The 16,973-nt window shown below is 48.4% G+C and overlaps 1 protein-coding gene across 1 annotated transcript in view; it reads left to right on the forward strand.

The window, feature by feature from the left end:
- The window catches only part of LOC139391645 (importin subunit alpha-7-like), a 37,862-nt gene extending 20,889 nt beyond the window's left edge, over positions 1 to 16,973 (forward strand). Inside the window, exons 2-12 of the mRNA XM_071139034.1 lie at positions 255 to 388; positions 713 to 908; positions 1,305 to 1,399; positions 1,617 to 1,748; positions 3,360 to 3,448; positions 3,568 to 3,667; positions 7,858 to 8,021; positions 8,171 to 8,375; positions 8,521 to 8,648; positions 12,868 to 13,058; positions 16,552 to 16,973. Of these exons, the coding sequence (XP_070995135.1) occupies positions 255 to 388; positions 713 to 908; positions 1,305 to 1,399; positions 1,617 to 1,748; positions 3,360 to 3,448; positions 3,568 to 3,667; positions 7,858 to 8,021; positions 8,171 to 8,375; positions 8,521 to 8,648; positions 12,868 to 13,058; positions 16,552 to 16,739 (1,622 nt within the window). The 3' untranslated portion in view covers positions 16,740 to 16,973. The remainder of the gene's footprint in view (positions 1 to 254; positions 389 to 712; positions 909 to 1,304; positions 1,400 to 1,616; positions 1,749 to 3,359; positions 3,449 to 3,567; positions 3,668 to 7,857; positions 8,022 to 8,170; positions 8,376 to 8,520; positions 8,649 to 12,867; positions 13,059 to 16,551) is intronic.

The following is a 16,973-nucleotide window of genomic DNA, read 5'->3' on the forward strand; positions in this document are numbered from 1 at the left end:
AAGTCTATACTCTGGGATCTGAGACACACACAGTAGACTTCCTGTGGAAGAGTCTTGTTCCTTGGGAAATGTGTTCTCTTGACATTGTTTTTCCTGACGACTGTTGCTAGACTTCATTTTGTTAAAGGCCTAACCGTTCTATGATAAACTTTGTCAAATAAAAATAAAAAAAGTTCTGTCCTTAAGATCGGATTAGTTGGACTTATTGTTATAAAGATCTAACGTGTGTGTGTGTGTGTGTGTGCGCGCTTCAGAGCCGTCAGCCAGTCCAGCGAAGGATAACCACAGGATGAACAGCTACAAGAACAAAGCCCTGAATGTGGAGGAGATGAGACGCAGGAGAGAGGAGGAGGGTGTCCAGCTGAGGAAGCAGAAACGAGAACAACAGGTACACAGCCAAGAGCACCTAGCCAAGAGCACCTAGCCAAGAGCACCTAGCCTAGAGCACCTAGCCTAGAGCACCTAGCCTAGAGCACCTAGCCTAGAGCACCTAGCCTAGAGCACCTAGCTCACTGCTAGTGTCTAAGCAGGAGAGGTACAGAACCTAACCCACCTGTATAACACCTACCACTATTTACTATCCTCTTCCTAGGCAGAATACACACACACACACACACACACACACACACACACACACACACACACACACACACACACACACACACACACACAGAGATAAACTGATCTGCTGTTACTCTCCTGTATTTGGCAGCTGTTCAAGAGGAGAAACGTTGACATGTTGAACGAGGAAGGAGTCATGTTTGAGAGTCCACTGGTCGACTCGTATGTGGACTCCACAGCCACAGAGGAAGGTGTCCTAACTAGACGCCTGGTGGAAATGCTCTTCTCAGAGGACCCAGAGCTCCAACTCACCACCACACAGACGTTCAGGAAACTACTGTCCAAAGGTACCAGGCTGTTCAGTGAATATCACCAGGATATTCTGTCGTCTCTGTGTATAGCCGTGCCCTTCACTCCTTGTCCAAGGGACCCCGGGCTGTTGTCCCTCCTGGGGGGGTGGGGCTGTTGTCCCTCCTGGAGGGGGTGGCGGGCGGGCGGGCAGGCATCTGGCTGTTGTCCCTCCTGGGGGGGTGGGGCTGTTGTCCCTCCTGGGGGGGGGGGGGGGCAGGCAGGCAGGCAGGCAATCTGGCTGTTGTCCCTCCTGGGGGGGGCTGTTGTCCCTCCTGGTCCAAGCCCAGCACTAACTCTGCTGATTCGGCTACCTCCCTCTAGGGTGGTAAAGGTTGAGTCCTTGGTGCTAATTGTTACATCATTACTCATATATTCTATCTGATGTGTTCCAGAACCCAATCCACCTATTGACGAGGTCATCAACACCCCAGGCATTGTAGAGAGGTTTGTAGAGTTCCTCAAGATGAGCGTCAACTGCACATTACAGGTGAGACCTTGGAAATATTAGGAAACAGTTTGTGTTGGTAAAATAGAAAAGTTAACCCAGACAAATACTATAAACTTAAAGAGGATGGTCGGGCTTTTCATTTACTGCTAATACATTGTGGATATCGTTGTGGATTATTGCTGTCTACAATAACATTTATGTCGTCAAGTTTTATTACACAATACCTGTGTGTGTGTGTGTGTGTGTGTGTGTGTAGTTTGAGGCAGCCTGGGCCCTGACCAACATAGCATCAGGTACATCCATGCAGACTAACATAGTAATCGAGGCAGGAGCAGTCCCCATCTTTATAGAACTACTCAACTCGGACTTTGAAGATGTTCAGGAACAGGTAAAGAACCCTGTTCATATAAACAGTCATGGAGTTGTTTTATTACAAGACCGTCTATAATTTATACCTAGCTGTGGTGTTGGAACTAGTACGATCAGAACCTGCTTTCTCTCCTCTCCCTCTCTCCCTCTCTCCCTCTCTCCCTCTCTCCCTCTCTCCCTCTCTCTCTCTCCTCCTCTCTCCTCCTCTCTCCCCTCTCCTCCCTCCTCTCTCCCCTCTCCTCCCTCCTCTCTCCCCTCCTCTCTCCTCTCTCCCCTCTTCTCTCTCCTCTCTCCCCTCCTCTTCTCTTTCCTCTCCCTCTCTCTCCCTCTTTCTCCTCTTCTCTCTCTCCCTCTCCCTCTCCCTCTTTCTCCTCTTCTCTCCTCTTCTCTCCTCTTCTCTCCTCTTCTCTCCTCTTCTCTCCTCTTCTCTCCTCTTCTCTCTCCTCTTCTCTCCTCTTCTCTCTCCTCTTCTCTCCTCTTCTCTCTCCTCTTCTCCCCTCTTCTCTCCCCTCTTCTCTCCCCTCTTCTCTCTCCTCTTCTCTCCCCTCTTCTCTCTCCTCTCTCCCCTCCTCTTCTCTTTCCTCTCCCTCTCTCTCTCCCTCTTTCTCCTCTTCTCTCTCCTCTCCCTCTCCCTCTTCTCTCCTCTTCTCTCCTCTTCTCTCCTCTTTCTCCTCTTCTCTCCTCTTCTCTCCTCTTCTCTCCTCTTCTCTCCTCTTCTCTTCTCTCCTCTTCTCTCTCCTCTTCTCCCCTCTTCTCTCTCCTCTTCTCCCCTCTTCTCTCTCCTCTTCTCCCCTCTTCTCTCTCCTCTTCTCCCCTCTTCTCTCTCCTCCTCTCCCCTCTTCTCTCCCCTCTTCTCTCCCCTCTTCTCTCTCCTCATCTCCCCTCTCCTCCTCTCCCCTCTTCTCTCCTCCTCTCCCCTCTTCTCTCCTCCTCTCCCCTCTCCTCCTCTCCCCTCTCCTCTCTCCTCCTCTCTCCTCTTCTCTCCCCCTCTCTCCTCTTCTCTCCCCCTCTCTCCTCTTCTCTCCCCCTCTCTCCTCTTCTCTCCCCCTCTCTCCTCCTCTCCCCTCTTCTCTCCCCTCTTCTCTCTCCTCTCTCCCCTCCTCTTCTCTTTCCTCTCCCTCTCTCTCTCCCTCTTTCTCCTCTTCTCTCTCCTCTCCCTCTCCCTCTTTCTCCTCTTCTCTCCTCTTCTCTCTCCTCTTCTCCCCTCTTCTCTCTCCTCCTCTCCCCTCTTCTCTCTCCTCCTCTCCCCTCTCCTCCTCTCCCCTCTTCTCTCCTCCTCTCCCCTCTCCTCTCTCCTCCTCTCTCCTCTTCTCTCCCCCTCTCTCCTCTTCTCTCCCCCTCTCTCCTCTTCTCTCCCCTCTTCTCTCCCCTCTTCTCTCCCCTCTTCTCTCCCCTCTTCTCTCCCCTCTTCTCTCCCCTCTTCTCTCTCCTCCTCTCCCCTCTTCTCTCCCCTCTTCTCTCCCCTCTTCTCTCCCCTCTTCTCTCTCCTCCTCTCCCCTCTTCTCTCCCCTCTTCTCTCCCCTCTTCTCTCCCCTCTTCTCTCCCCCTCTTCTCTCCCCCTCTTCTCTCCCCCTCTTCTCTCCCTCTCTCTTTCTCTCTCCTCTCCCCACCTCTCTTTCCTCGCTCTCAGGCAGTGTGGGCGTTGGGTAACATAGCAGGGGACAGTGCAGTGTGCAGAGACTACGTACTCAACTGTAATATCCTGCCACCACTATTAATGTGAGCGCACACAATCACACACTACTGTTTATGTTGATGTGTCAGTGGAATCAGAGTGGAGGTCCTGTGTCCTCTGATATCTACTACTCTCATGGTTCCTCTCCCCGGTTCCTCTCCAGGCTTCTGACTAAATCCACCAGACTGAGCATGACCAGGAATGCAGTGTGGGCTCTGTCTAACCTGTGCAGGGGGAAGAGCCCCCCACCTGTATTTGAGAAGGTAACACCCTAATCCCACCCACTGTCCCAAACCACCCCCCCCCCCCCCCCCCGCCCCCATCTCTATATTAGATGTATCCAAAGAGCCCTATGGAAATCTAAATGAAACCATCTCTATATTAGATGTATCCAAAGATCCCTATGGAAGTCTAAATGAAACCATCTCTACATTAGATTTATATAACGAGCCCTATGGAAGTCTAAATGAAACCATCTCTATATTAGATGTATCCAAAGAGCCCTATGGAAGTCTAAATGAAACCATCTCTATATTAGATTTATATAACGAGCCCTATGGAAGTCTAAATGAAACCATCTCTATATTAGATTTATATAACGAGCCCTATGGAAGTCTAAATGAAACCATCTCTATATTAGATTTATATAACGAGCCCTATGGAAGTCTAAATGAAACCATCTCTATATTAGATTTATATAACGAGCCCTATGGAAGTCTAAATGAAACCATCTCTATATTAGATTTATATAACGAGCCCTATGGAAGTCTAAATGAAACCATCTCTATATTAGATGTATCCAAAGAGCCCTATGGAAGTCTAAATGAAACCATCTCTATATTAGATTTATATAACGAGCCCTATGGAAGTCTAAATGAAACCATCTCTATATTAGATTTATATAACGAGCCCTATGGAAGTCTAAATGAAACCATCTCTATATTAGATGTATCCAAAGAGCCCTATGGAAGTCTAAATGAAACCATCTCTATATTAGATGTATATAAAGAGCCCTATGGAAGTCTAAATGAAACCATCTCTATATTAGATATATCCAACCAGGAAAGAGTCGAGGGGCTAGGGAAGGAGGATGATAAGGGGCAAGGCAACCCTCTGCTTCATCGTCTCTGCATATGTCTCCACTACTTTAACACAGCTTCTGTTGTCTGATTCCCACCCCCCCCCCCCAGCTGAAAATAGGCATGGTGTCAGACATAGTTCACATTTGTAGAATGGTTTGGAGCCAGGAAGGAATGTTGGTGTAGTCAGAACATTCTAATAGGATAAGGATTAGTGTTATATAAATCTGATCTCTGATTGGTGTGTCCTTAATATCACTACCCCTCTCTCTGTGTGTATGCTACAATCTAAACGGTAACAGCTAGCTAAGCCTAAAGAAGTAGGTTAACTCCATAATTGGTATAAAGACTTTCCAAACTGCTTGTAGTTGAAAACGGTGGACTCATTGAGTTCTGAATGTAAACCGTAACCTCTAGCTCGGTGAAGTCAGTCTTTTGACACCTATAGTGCACTACTAGTGACCAGGGCCCTATGTAGGAGATGAGGTGTTATTTGCCTCAGTCTGGATTCCATGGAGCTAGTCTGTAATGCTGTGTTATTCCCTCCTGTTAGTTAGCTAGCTAGCTAATGGTGTAATCTGCTAGTGACTCAAGCCAGCCAGAACATAAAAGCCCCAGTGACTAACTGACAGCATGTGACCAGGGGGGACGGTATGTGAAGAGGCGGGAGTTTCTCTCACCCTGTGTGACTCTCTCAGCAGTCTAAAGTGTTATACCTCTTCGTCAGCCCTGTTTCTCTGTTGGCATTTAATAGAAGAGGGACAGGAAGCCATTTTTAAAACTTGAGATTCACCCTGGGTGAGGAGATCAGTCTCTGTGTCCCAATAGCCTACTCTTTGACTGTCACCTTTCCCTTAGTCACAGTAACTCCGTTTAATGGGCTGCTGTTGTAGTGTCAGAGAGGGCGTAGTATTGAGCCCTATCAGCTATACTAAATGAGATGAGGAGGACAGAGCATGTTAAGAGTGTCGTTTTTTTCCATATTGAAATCATTGACACAGAATGCATCCCTACGCTTTCTACAAAGAGAATATCCACATTCAGAGCGTGATGTCAGATCTGTCCTATCAGAATGAGAATAGCAGCGTTCAGAGCGTGATGTCAGATCTGTCCTATCAGAATGAGAATAGCAGCGTTCAGAGCGTGATGTCAGATCTGTCCAATCAGAATGAGAATATCAGATCTGTCCAATCAGAATGAGAATAGCAGCGTTCAGAGCGTGATGTCAGATCTGTCCAATCAGAATGAGAATATCAGATCTGTCCAATCAGAATGAGAATAGCAGCGTTCAGAGCGTGATGTCAGCTCTGCCCTATCAGAATGAGAATATTAGCATTCAGAGCGTGATGTCAGCTCTGTCCTATCAGAATGAGAATATCAGCATTCAGAGCGTGATGTCAGATCTGTCCTATCAGAATGAGAATAGCAGCGTTCAGAGCGTGATGTCAGATCTGTCCAATCAGAATGAGAATATCAGATCTGTCCAATCAGAATGAGAATAGCAGCGTTCAGAGCGTGATGTCAGATCTGTCCAATCAGAATGAGAATATCAGATCTGTCCAATCAGAATGAGAATAGCAGCGTTCAGAGCGTGATGTCAGATCTGTCCAATCAGAATGAGAATATCAGATCTGTCCAATCAGAATGAGAATAGCAGCGTTCAGAGCGTGATGTCAGATCTGTCCAATCAGAATGAGAATATCAGATCTGTCCAATCAGAATGAGAATAGCAGCGTTCAGAGCGTGATGTCAGCTCTGCCCTATCAGAATGAGAATATCAGCATTCAGAGCGTGATGTCAGCTCTGTCCTATCAGAATGAGAATATCAGCATTCAGAGCGTGATGTCAGCTCTGCCCTATCAGAATGAGAATATCAGCTTTCAGAGCGTGATGTCAGCTCTGTCCTATCAGAATGAATGCTTCATCACAGCTGTCTCACGTGATATTGGATCAGCCAGCTGATATCCCTAACAAGCCATTACTCTCCTAAATGTTCCCTCAATTTTTTTACAGCAAACTTCAGGTCTGCTGAGCACTAACGTGAACGTTGTTTAAAATTCTGTGCATCTTCCAGTGTGTGTTTACTGTGAACACGGAGGTTGTACCTGCGTTTTAATTGACTGTTTTAACAGCAGCCGTGTGGACTAGTGTGGCTGGGATCATAACGTAGACCTACCAGAGTGTTGTTTTATGGTAGGCCAATGGGGGGGGGGTCCATAACATTTTAACATGTACATAGCCATTCTATCGTTCAGCAGCCAATGTGTAGTGTTCAATGTAGGCCTTGCATTCCATGAGACTTTTGGAGAGAAAAAATTATATTGCCTACTTAGACTTGAGTATGCTGTCTCAAAAAAATAACACTGTCACTTTAAGACATAATAATTAAAAGAACTTTACCTGATTGAAAGATGTCTAGAAATGTACATGTTTTGTGTTCTTGTAGGAAGCAATCACTCCCCTATTGTTGACTACACATGATCTATAAGTGGTCTAATAACTCACTAACTAGCAAAGGATGCGCACTCGTGGCTACATGCAGCTCTCGCTTTGATCTCAAAACAAGGACATCTACTCACGACCGCTCATGCTGTAAACACAGTCCAGTTCAGAGAATGGCACAAATCCATATATGGCAGTAGTCTATTTGCATATAGGGCTACTGCAGCTCTGATTGGTTATGGGTCACCGGTCTGTGTAGAGTACAGGCCTGAGTTGTCTTTCAGTGTAATAGAATCCTATTCCAATGCACTCTGCCTAATATTTGCATTGATTCGATCACAATTCCCAAAGGGAAACGTTGATAGTGTTAACTGACGGCGTGGTCGGCCCGCTCATTAGGCAGGATTTAGGCAGCCACCTAATTCTCATTCTGATTGGGCCCAAACATTGATGAGGGTAGCATTTTCCGTGCTAAACTGACCAAGATGCACCTCAAACAACACATAAAACCTCAGAAAAAAACAATAACGAATTCTCTCTCAACCAGTGGTATATGGGCTTTTTTAGGTGAGCGCTGATGCCGCCCTGTGGTGACCTATGGTGACCTAATGGTAAGCAGTGCCCACTTTTGTCAAAGGCAGAGGGTACAAAATAAAGTAGATGCAACAACCTGTTTTACAAACGATGGGCCTACCACCATGGATGAGACAGTCATACAATTCCATAGCAGACCGACGTGGTAGACTCCAGCTGTCCCCCCAGGTGTCCTCCTGTCTGTCCTCTGTCCCCCTGTTTGTCCTACCTCTCTGATAGAATACACTAACTGTCCCCGTCTGTCCCCCCCAGGTGTCCTCCTGTCTGTCCTCTGTCCCCCTGTCTGTCCTACCTCTCTGATAGAATACACTAACTGTCCCCCTGTCTGTCCCCCCCAGGTGTCCCCTTGTCTACAGGTCCTGTCTAGACTGTTGTTCAGCAGTGATTCAGATCTGTTAGCAGATGCTTGCTGGGCTCTGTCTTACCTCTCTGACGGACCCAACGAGAAGATCCAGGCTGTCATCGACTCCGGCGTCTGCAGGCGCCTCGTAGAGCTGCTCATGTAAGTGTGTGTGTTACTGCAGGCGCCTCGTAGAGCTGCTCATGTAAGTGTGTGTGTTACTGCAGGCACCTCGTAGAGTTGTGTGTGTGTTTGTGCGTGCAGACTTCAGGGGCCTCAGCGTAGTGACTTTTGAATGTTCCCTCTGTCAGGCACACGGACTACAAGGTGGCGTCTCCTGCTCTGAGAGCAGTGGGGAACATCGTCACGGGAGACGACATCCAGACCCAGGTGGTGTTGAACTGTTCAGCCCTGCCCTGTCTGCTCCACCTGCTGAGTAGTCCTAAAGAATCCATCCGGAAAGAAGCCTGCTGGACCGTCTCCAACATCACCGCTGGCAACAGGGCTCAGATACAGGTGAGGTCCAGACTTTATACACAGACATACAAACTCAGTCTTCGGTCTGCATAAAGGGCTTGTGTTGCCTCTCTCCCGTTTAGGTTGCGGGCATCTCTGTCTCCACTCAACCGTTTTCACTTCCTCTTGTTTCTCCTCTCCTAAGACGGTGATCGACGCCAACATCTTCCCTGTGCTGATCGACATCCTGCAGAAGGCAGAGTTCAGAACCAGGAAGGAAGCAGCCTGGGCCATTACTAACGCCACCTCTGGAGGAACACCAGAACAGATCAGGTAATAAAGCCACGCCCACCTCACCAGAACAGATCAGGTAATAAAGCCACGCCCACCTCACCAGGACAGATCAGGTAATAAAGCCACGCCCACCTCACCAGAACAGATCAGGTAATAAAGCCACGCCCACCTCACCAGAACAGATCGGGTAATAAAGCCACGCCCACCTCACCAGGACACTCCCACCTCACCAGAACAGATCGGGTAATAAAGCCACGCCCACCTCACCAGAATAGATCAGGTAATAAAGCCACGCCCACCTCACCAGGACACTCCCACCTCACCAGAATAGATCAGGTAATAAAGCCACGCCCACCTCACCAGGACACTCCCACCTCACCAGAACAGATCAGGTAATAAAGCCACGCCCACCTCACCAGGACAGATCAGGTAATAAAGCCACGCCCACCTCACCAGAACAGATCAGGTAATAAAGCCACGCCCACCTCACCAGGACAGATCAGGTAATAAAGCCACGCCCACCTCACCAGAACAGATCAGGTAATAAAGCCACGCCCACCTCACCAGGACACTCCCACCTCACCAGAACAGATCGGGTAATAAAGCCACGCCCACCTCACCAGAATAGATCAGGTAATAAAGCCACGCCCACCTCACCAGGACACTCCCACCTCACCAGAATAGATCAGGTAATAAAGCCACGCCCACCTCACCAGGACACTCCCACCTCACCAGAACAGATCAGGTATAAAGCCACGCCCACCTCACAAGAACAGATCAGGTAATAAAGCCACGCCCACTTCACCAGAACAGATCAGGTAATAAAGCCACGCCCACCACACCAGGACAGATCAGGTAATAAAGCCACGCCGGCCTCACCAGAACAGATCAGGTAATAAAGCCACGCCCACCTCACCAGAACAGATCAGGTAATAAAGCCACGCCCACCTCACCAGAACAGATCAGGTAATAAAGCCACGCCCACCTCACCAGAACAGATCGGGTAATAAAGCCACGCCCACCTCACCAGGACACTCCCACCTCACCAGAACAGATCGGGTAATAAAGCCACGCCCACCTCACCAGAATAGATCAGGTAATAAAGCCACGCCCACCTCACCAGGACACTCCCACCTCACCAGAACAGATCAGGTATAAAGCCACTCCCACCTCACCAGAACAGATCAGGTAATAAAGCCACGCCCACCTCACCAGAACAGATCAGGTAATAAAGCCACGCCCACTTCACCAGAACAGATCAGGTAATAAAGCCACGCCCACTTCACCAGAACAGATCAGGTAATAAAGCCACGCCCACTTCACCAGGACAGATCAGGTAATAAAGCCACGCCCACCTCACCAGAACAGATCAGGTAATAAAGCCACGCCCACCTCACCAGGACAGATCAGGAAAAAGCCACGCCCACCTCACCAGGACAGATCAGGAAAAAGCCTCGCCCACCTCACCATGACAGATCAGGAAAAAGCCACCCCCACCTCACCATGACAGATCAGGAAAAAGCCACGCCCACCTCACCAGGACAGATCGGGTATAAAGCCACGCCCAGGAGAGGGAGGGGACGCTCCTCACCAGGACAGGATTAGAGAGGGAGGGGACGCTCCTCACCAGGACAGGATTAGAGTGGGAGGGGACGCTCCTCACCAGGACAGGATTAGAGTGGGAGGGGACGCTCCTCACCAGGACAGGATTAGAGAGGGAGGGGACGCTCCTCACCAGGACAGGATTAGAGTGGGAGGGGACGCTCCTCACCAGGACAGGATTAGAGTGGGAGGGGACGCTCCTCACCAGGACAGGATTAGAGAGGGAGGGGACGCTCCTCACCAGGACAGGATTAGAGAGGGAGGGGACGCTCCTCACCAGGACCGGATTAGAGAGGGAAGGGACGCTCCTCACCAGGACCGGATTAGAGAGGGAGGGGACGCTCCTCACCAGGACCGGATTAGAGAGGGAGGGGACGCTCCTCACCAGGACCGGATTAGAGAGGGAGGTGATGCTCCTCACCAGGACAGGATTAGAGAGGGACGGGACGCTCCTCACCAGGACAGGATTAGAGAGGGACGGGACGCTCCTCACCAGGACCGGATTAGAGAGGGAGGGGACGCTCCTCACCAGGACCGGATTAGAGAGGGAGGGGACGCTCCTCACCAGGACCGGATTAGAGAGGGAGGGGACGCTCCTCACCAGGACCGGATTAGAGAGGGAGGGGACGCTCCTCACCAGGACCGGATTAGAGAGGGAGGGGACAGTAGCTGAACGTGTAAAGAAACCTAGTCCATGTCGGAAGAGGGAGGGGTCTATGGGATTGGTGTTCTTTTTTCACTGTTTCCTCCTGGAGTCTGGGATTCCAGTCTTAGCAGTGTTTCCATGGTCTGCATTCGGTAATACCAAGGTTGTCCCCGTTATATCAAACAGGAGCTATCCTCTGGTGTGTGTGTGAGGCCTAGCCGAAAGCTTTTTGTCTACGTTGAATTACGTTGCAGTTATTTTTCCCTCCCGTCTGTGGAATGTCACGAGACACTGACACACGTTCTGTCTCGGGCCGCTGCATTTTGTCAGGCGTCTGGATTGTACCAAACACATTCCGTATTCATTATCTAGGGTTTGTGTTGCCGTCACTCACACAAGTCCTGCTCTCTCTCGCGCTCTCTCTTCAAAGGGATTTTATTGGCATGGGGAAACATATGTTTACATTGCCAAAGCAAGTGAAATAAACAATAAATGAACAGTAGTCCTCACAGTGTTGCGGCGTCACTACAGCCTGGGGTTCGATCCCAGGCTGTAGTCATTACCAGCCGTGACCTGAAGTCCCGTAGGGACAATTGGCCCAGTGTCGTTAGGGTAGGGTTTGGCCGAGGGGGCTTAGCTCATCGCTCTCTAGCGACTCCTTGTGGTGGGTTCGGGCAACTGCAGGCTGACTTCGGTTGTCAGTTGAGCAGTGTTTTATTTATTTTATTTCACCTTTATTTAACCAGGTAGGCCAGTTGAGAACACCTTTATTTAACCAGGTAGGCTAGTTGAGAACACCTTTATTTAACCAGGTAGGCTAGTTGAGAACACCTTTATTTAACCAGGTAGGCTAGTTGAGAACACCTTTATTTAACCAGGTAGGCCAGTTGAGAACACCTTTATTTAACCAGGGAGGCCAGTTGAGAACAAGTTCTCATTTACAACTGAGACCTGGCCAAGATAAAGCAAAGCAGTACGACAAAAACAACAACACAGAGTTACACATTAACAAACGTACGGTCAGTAACACAATAGAAAAATCTATGTGCAGTGTGTGCAAATGTTGAAGATTTAGGGAGGTAAGACAATAAATAGGCCATAGAGGTGAAATAATTACAATTTAGCAGTAACACTGTGGAAGATGTGCAGATGATGATGTGCAAGTAGAGATACTGGTGTGCAAAAGAGCAACACAAAATAATAGCTATATGGGGATGAGGTAGTTAGATGGGCTGTTTTACAGATGGGCTATGTACAGGTGCAGTGATCTGTGAGCTGCTCTGACAGCTGGTGCTTAAAGCTAGTGAGGGAGATGTCCGTATCCAGCTTCACTGATTTTGGCAATTTGTTCCAGTCATTGGCAGCGGAGAACTGGAAGGAAAGGCGGCCAAAGGAGTTGTTGGCTTTGGAGATGACCAGTGAAATATACCTGCTGGAGTTTCATCCAACACATTGGTGTAGCGGGTCAAGCGAGCAGGTGTTAAAAAGCACGGTTTGGCTCTCCCGAGCCTGCAGGGGAGCTGCAGCAATGAGACAAGATCGTAATCATGAAATTGGAGAGAAAAAGGGGCTACATTTGTTTTTATAAATATGAACAGTAAATATTACATTCAAATTCCAAAGGGATTTTATTTAAATTGACGGATTAGAAGGCCCTTGCCTTGTCTCTTAGGGCTTTGTGGTGGTGAAGTTTAGGTCGAGGTATGTATAGTTGTTTGTGTACTCTAGGGCAACGGTGTCTAGATGGAATTTGTTTATTCGTTGTCCGGGTAACTGGACCTTTTTTTGGAACACCATTATTTTTTGTCTTTCTGAGATTTACTGTCAGGGCCCAGGTCTGTCAGGGCCCAGGTCTGTCAGGGCCCAGGTCTGTCAGGGCCCAGGTCTGTCAGGGCCCAGGTCCGACACAATCTCTTCCTGTCTCTCTCTCTGTTTTCTCCATCTTTAATTATCTCTCTCTCTGTGTCTCTCTCTCTCTCTCTCTGTCTCTCTCTCTCTGTCTCTCTCTAGGTACCTGGTGAACCTGGGCTGTATCAAGCCTCTGTGTGACCTGTTGACCGTGATGGACAGTAAGATAGTCCAGGTGTCTCTGAACGGTCTGGAGAACATTCTGAGACTGGGAGACCAAGAGGCCAAGCAGGATGCAGGACCCAGTGGTACCGGCATCAACCCCTACTGCTCTCTCATAGAGGAGGCCTATGGTACATACACACATCAACCCCCTACTGCTCTCTCATAGAGGAGGCCTATGGTACATACACACATCAACCCCTACTGCTCTCTCATAGAGGAGGCCTATGGTATGTACATACACACATCAACCCCTACTGCTCTCTCATAGAGGAGGCCTATGGTACGTACATACACACATCAACCCCTACTGCTCTCTCATAGAGGCCTATAGTATGTACATACACACATCAACCCCTACTGCTCTCTCATAGAGGAGGCCTATGGTATGTACATACACACATCAACCCCTACTGCTCTCTCATAGAGGAGGCCTATGGTACGTACATACACACATCAACCCCTACTGCGCTCTCTGAGGCCTATACAGTGGGGGGGGAAAGTATTTGACCCCCTGCTGATTTTGTATGTTTGCCCACTGACAAAGAAATGATCCGTCTATAACTTTAATGGAAGGTTTATTTGAACAGTGAGAGACAGAATAACAACAACAAAAATACATGTCGAAAATGTTATAAATTGATTTGTATTTGACCCCCTCTCAAACAGAAAGATTTCTGGCTCCCAGGTGTCTTTTATACAGGTAACGAGCTGAGATTAGGAGCACACTCTTAAAGGGAGTGCTCCTAATCTCAGTTTGTTACCTGTATAAAAGACACCTGTCCACAGAAGCAATCAATCAATCAGATTCCAAACTCTCCACCATGGCCAAGACCAAAGGGCTCTCCAAGGATGTCGGGGACAAGATTGTAGACCTACACAAGGCTGGAATGGGCTACAAGACCATCGCCAAGCAGCTTGGTGAGGGTGACAACAGTTAGTGCGATTATTCGCAAATGGAAGAAACACAAAAGAACTGTCAATCTCCCTCGGCCTGGGGCTCCATGCAAGATCTCACCTCGTGGAGTTGCAATGATCATGAGAACGGTGAGGAATCAGCCCAGAACTACACGGGAGGATCTTGTCAATGATCTCAAGGCAGCTGGGACCATAGTCACCAAGAAAACAATTGGTAACACACTACGCCGTGAAGGACTGAAATCCTGCAGCGCCCGCAAGGTCCCCCTGCTCAAGAAAGCACATATACATGCCCGTCGGAAGTTTGCCAATGAACATCTGAATGATTCAGAGGACAACTGGGTGAAAGTGTTGTGGTCAGATGAGACCAAAATGGAGCTCTTTGGCATCAACTCAACGTGCCGTGTTTGGAGGAGGAGGAATGCTGCCTATGACCCCAAGAACACCATCCCCACCGTCAAACATGGAGGTGGAAACATTATGCTTTGGGGGTGTTTGTCTGTTAAGGGGACAGGACAACTTCACCGCATCAAAGGGACGATGAACGGGGCCATGTACCGTCAAATCTTGGGTGAGAACCTCCTTCCCTCAGCCAGGGCATTGAAAATGGGTTGTGGATGGGTATTCCAGCATGACAATGACCCAAAACCCACGGCCGAGGCAACAAAGGAGTGGCTCAAGAAGAAGCACATTGGCTAGGCCACTCCAGGACCTTAGTCTCCAGACCTTAATCCCATAGAAAATATGTGGAGGGAGCTGAAGGTTCAAGTTGCCAAACCTCAGCCTCGAAACCTTAATGACTTGGAGAAGATCTGCAAAGAGGAGTGGGACAGAATCCCTCCTGAGACGTGCGCAAACCTGGTGGCCAACTACAAGAAACGTCTGACCTCTGTGATTGCCAACAAGGGTTTTGCCACCAAGTACTAAGTCATGTTTTGCAGAGGGGTCAAATTACTTATTTCCCTCATTTAAAAATGCAAGTAAATTTATAACAACATTTTGACATGCGTTTTTCTGGATTTTTTTGTTATTCTGTCTCTCACTGTTCAAATAAACCTACCATTTAAAATTATAGACTGATCATTTCTTTGTCAGTGGGCAAACGTACAAAATCAGCAGGGGGTCAAATACTTTCCCCCTCACTGTAGTACGTACATTTGGAAAGTATTCATACCACTTAAATCTACAAACAATATCCCATAATGACAATACCCCATAAATATCACAGTTACGTAAGTATTCAGACCCTTTACTGAAGCACCTTTTGGCAGCGATTACAGCCTCCAGTCTTCTTGGGTATGACGCTACAAACTTGACACACCTGTATTCGGGGAGTTTCTCCCATTCTTCTCTGCAGATCCTCTCAAGCTCTGTCGGGTTGGATGGGGATCGTCGCTGCACAGCTATTTTCAAGTCACTCCAGAGATTTTTGATCAGGTTAAATTCCGGGCTCTGGCTGGGCCACTCAAGGACCTTATGAGACCTGTCCCAAAGCCACTCCTGCGTTGTCCTGATGGAAGGTGAACCTTTGCCCCAGTCTGAGGTCTTGAGCGCTCTGGAGCAGGTTTTCATCAAGGATCTCTCTGTACTTTGCTCGGTTCATCTTTCCCTCGATCCTGACTAGTCTCCCAGTCCTTGCCGCTGAAAAACATCCCCACAGCTGCCACCACCATGCTTCACTGTAGGGATGGTGCCACGTTTCCTCCAGATGTGACGCTTGGCATTCAGGCCAAATAGTTCAATCTTGGTTTCATCAGACCAGAGCAACTTGTTTCTAATGCTCAGAGTCCTTTAGGTGCCTTTTGGCAAACTCCAAGTGGGCTGTCATATGCCTTTTACTGAGTAGTGGCTTCCATCTGGCTACTCTAACAAAGGTCTGGTGGAGTGCTGCAGAGATGGTTGTCCTTCTGGAATGTTCTCCCATCTCCACAGAGGAACTATGGAGCTCTGTCAGTGATCATCGGGTTCTTCACCTCCCTGACCAAGGCCCTTCTACCCTTATTGGTCAGTTTGGCCGGGAGGCCAGCTCTATGAAGAGTATTGGTGGCTTCCATTTAAGAATGATGGAGGCCATTGTGTTCTTGGGGACCTTCGATGCTGCAGAAATGTTTTGGTACCCTTCCTCAGATCTGTGCCTCGACACAATCCTGTCTCGGAGCTCTACGGACAATTCCTTCAACCTCATGTCTTGGTTTTTGCTCTGACATGCACTGTCAACTGTGGGACATTATATAGACAGGTGTGTGCCTTTCTAAATCATGTCCAATCAATTGAATTTACCACAGGTGGACTCCAATCAAGTTGTAGAAACATCTCAAGGATGATCAATGGAAACAGGATGAACCTGAGCTCAATTTGACTCTCATAGCAAAGGGTCTGAATACTTCTGAGGGGGTTAATCGAAAAACATGTGTTTCGCTTTGTCATTATGGGGCGTTGTGTGTAGATGTATACAACATGTGGAAAAGGTCAAGGGGTCTGAATACTTGCTGAAATGCACTATATAATACCAACAACTGCTGCTGTTCTGAGGTACATGTATACAAACACATTCAGACAGTATAGGCACGTGACAGACAGACAGACAGACACAGACAGTCAGTCAGTCAGTCAGTCAGTCAGTCAGTCAGTCAGTCAGTCAGTCAGTCAGTCAGTCAGAATCAATAATCTACCGTGGTGTATGAATAAATAAACTCTCCTCTCCAGGTCTGGATAAAATCGAGTTCCTTCAGAGCCATGAGAACCAAGAGATCTACCAGAAGGCCTTTGATCTGATAGAGCACTACTTTGGAGTGGAGGAGGAGGACCAGAACCTGGCTCCTCAGGTAGACCAGGTCAACCAGCAGTTCCTCTTCCCCCAGCAGGAAGCACCCATGGAGGGCTTCCAGCTATAATGCCCTCCCTTCCCTTTGGTTCATCCAAACATCACTCATTTACCCATGGATCCCATTGGAAGGCTTTCGGTTGACTTCTTCCCCCATATCCCCTACCAATGGAGGGTTTTGAGGTAAATTAGGGTTCCTGTGTCCCTCCAACCACCACCTATATGCCCCAGCCCGTGGCTAGCTCTGCTACCCCAACCTCTACTGATGCAGGGTCTCCGGTGCCCTATCCTTTGTCCACTGTGA

The sequence above is a fragment of the Oncorhynchus clarkii genome, chromosome 32 (assembly GCF_045791955.1).
Source record: "Oncorhynchus clarkii lewisi isolate Uvic-CL-2024 chromosome 32, UVic_Ocla_1.0, whole genome shotgun sequence".
Lineage (NCBI taxonomy): Eukaryota > Metazoa > Chordata > Actinopteri > Salmoniformes > Salmonidae > Oncorhynchus > Oncorhynchus clarkii.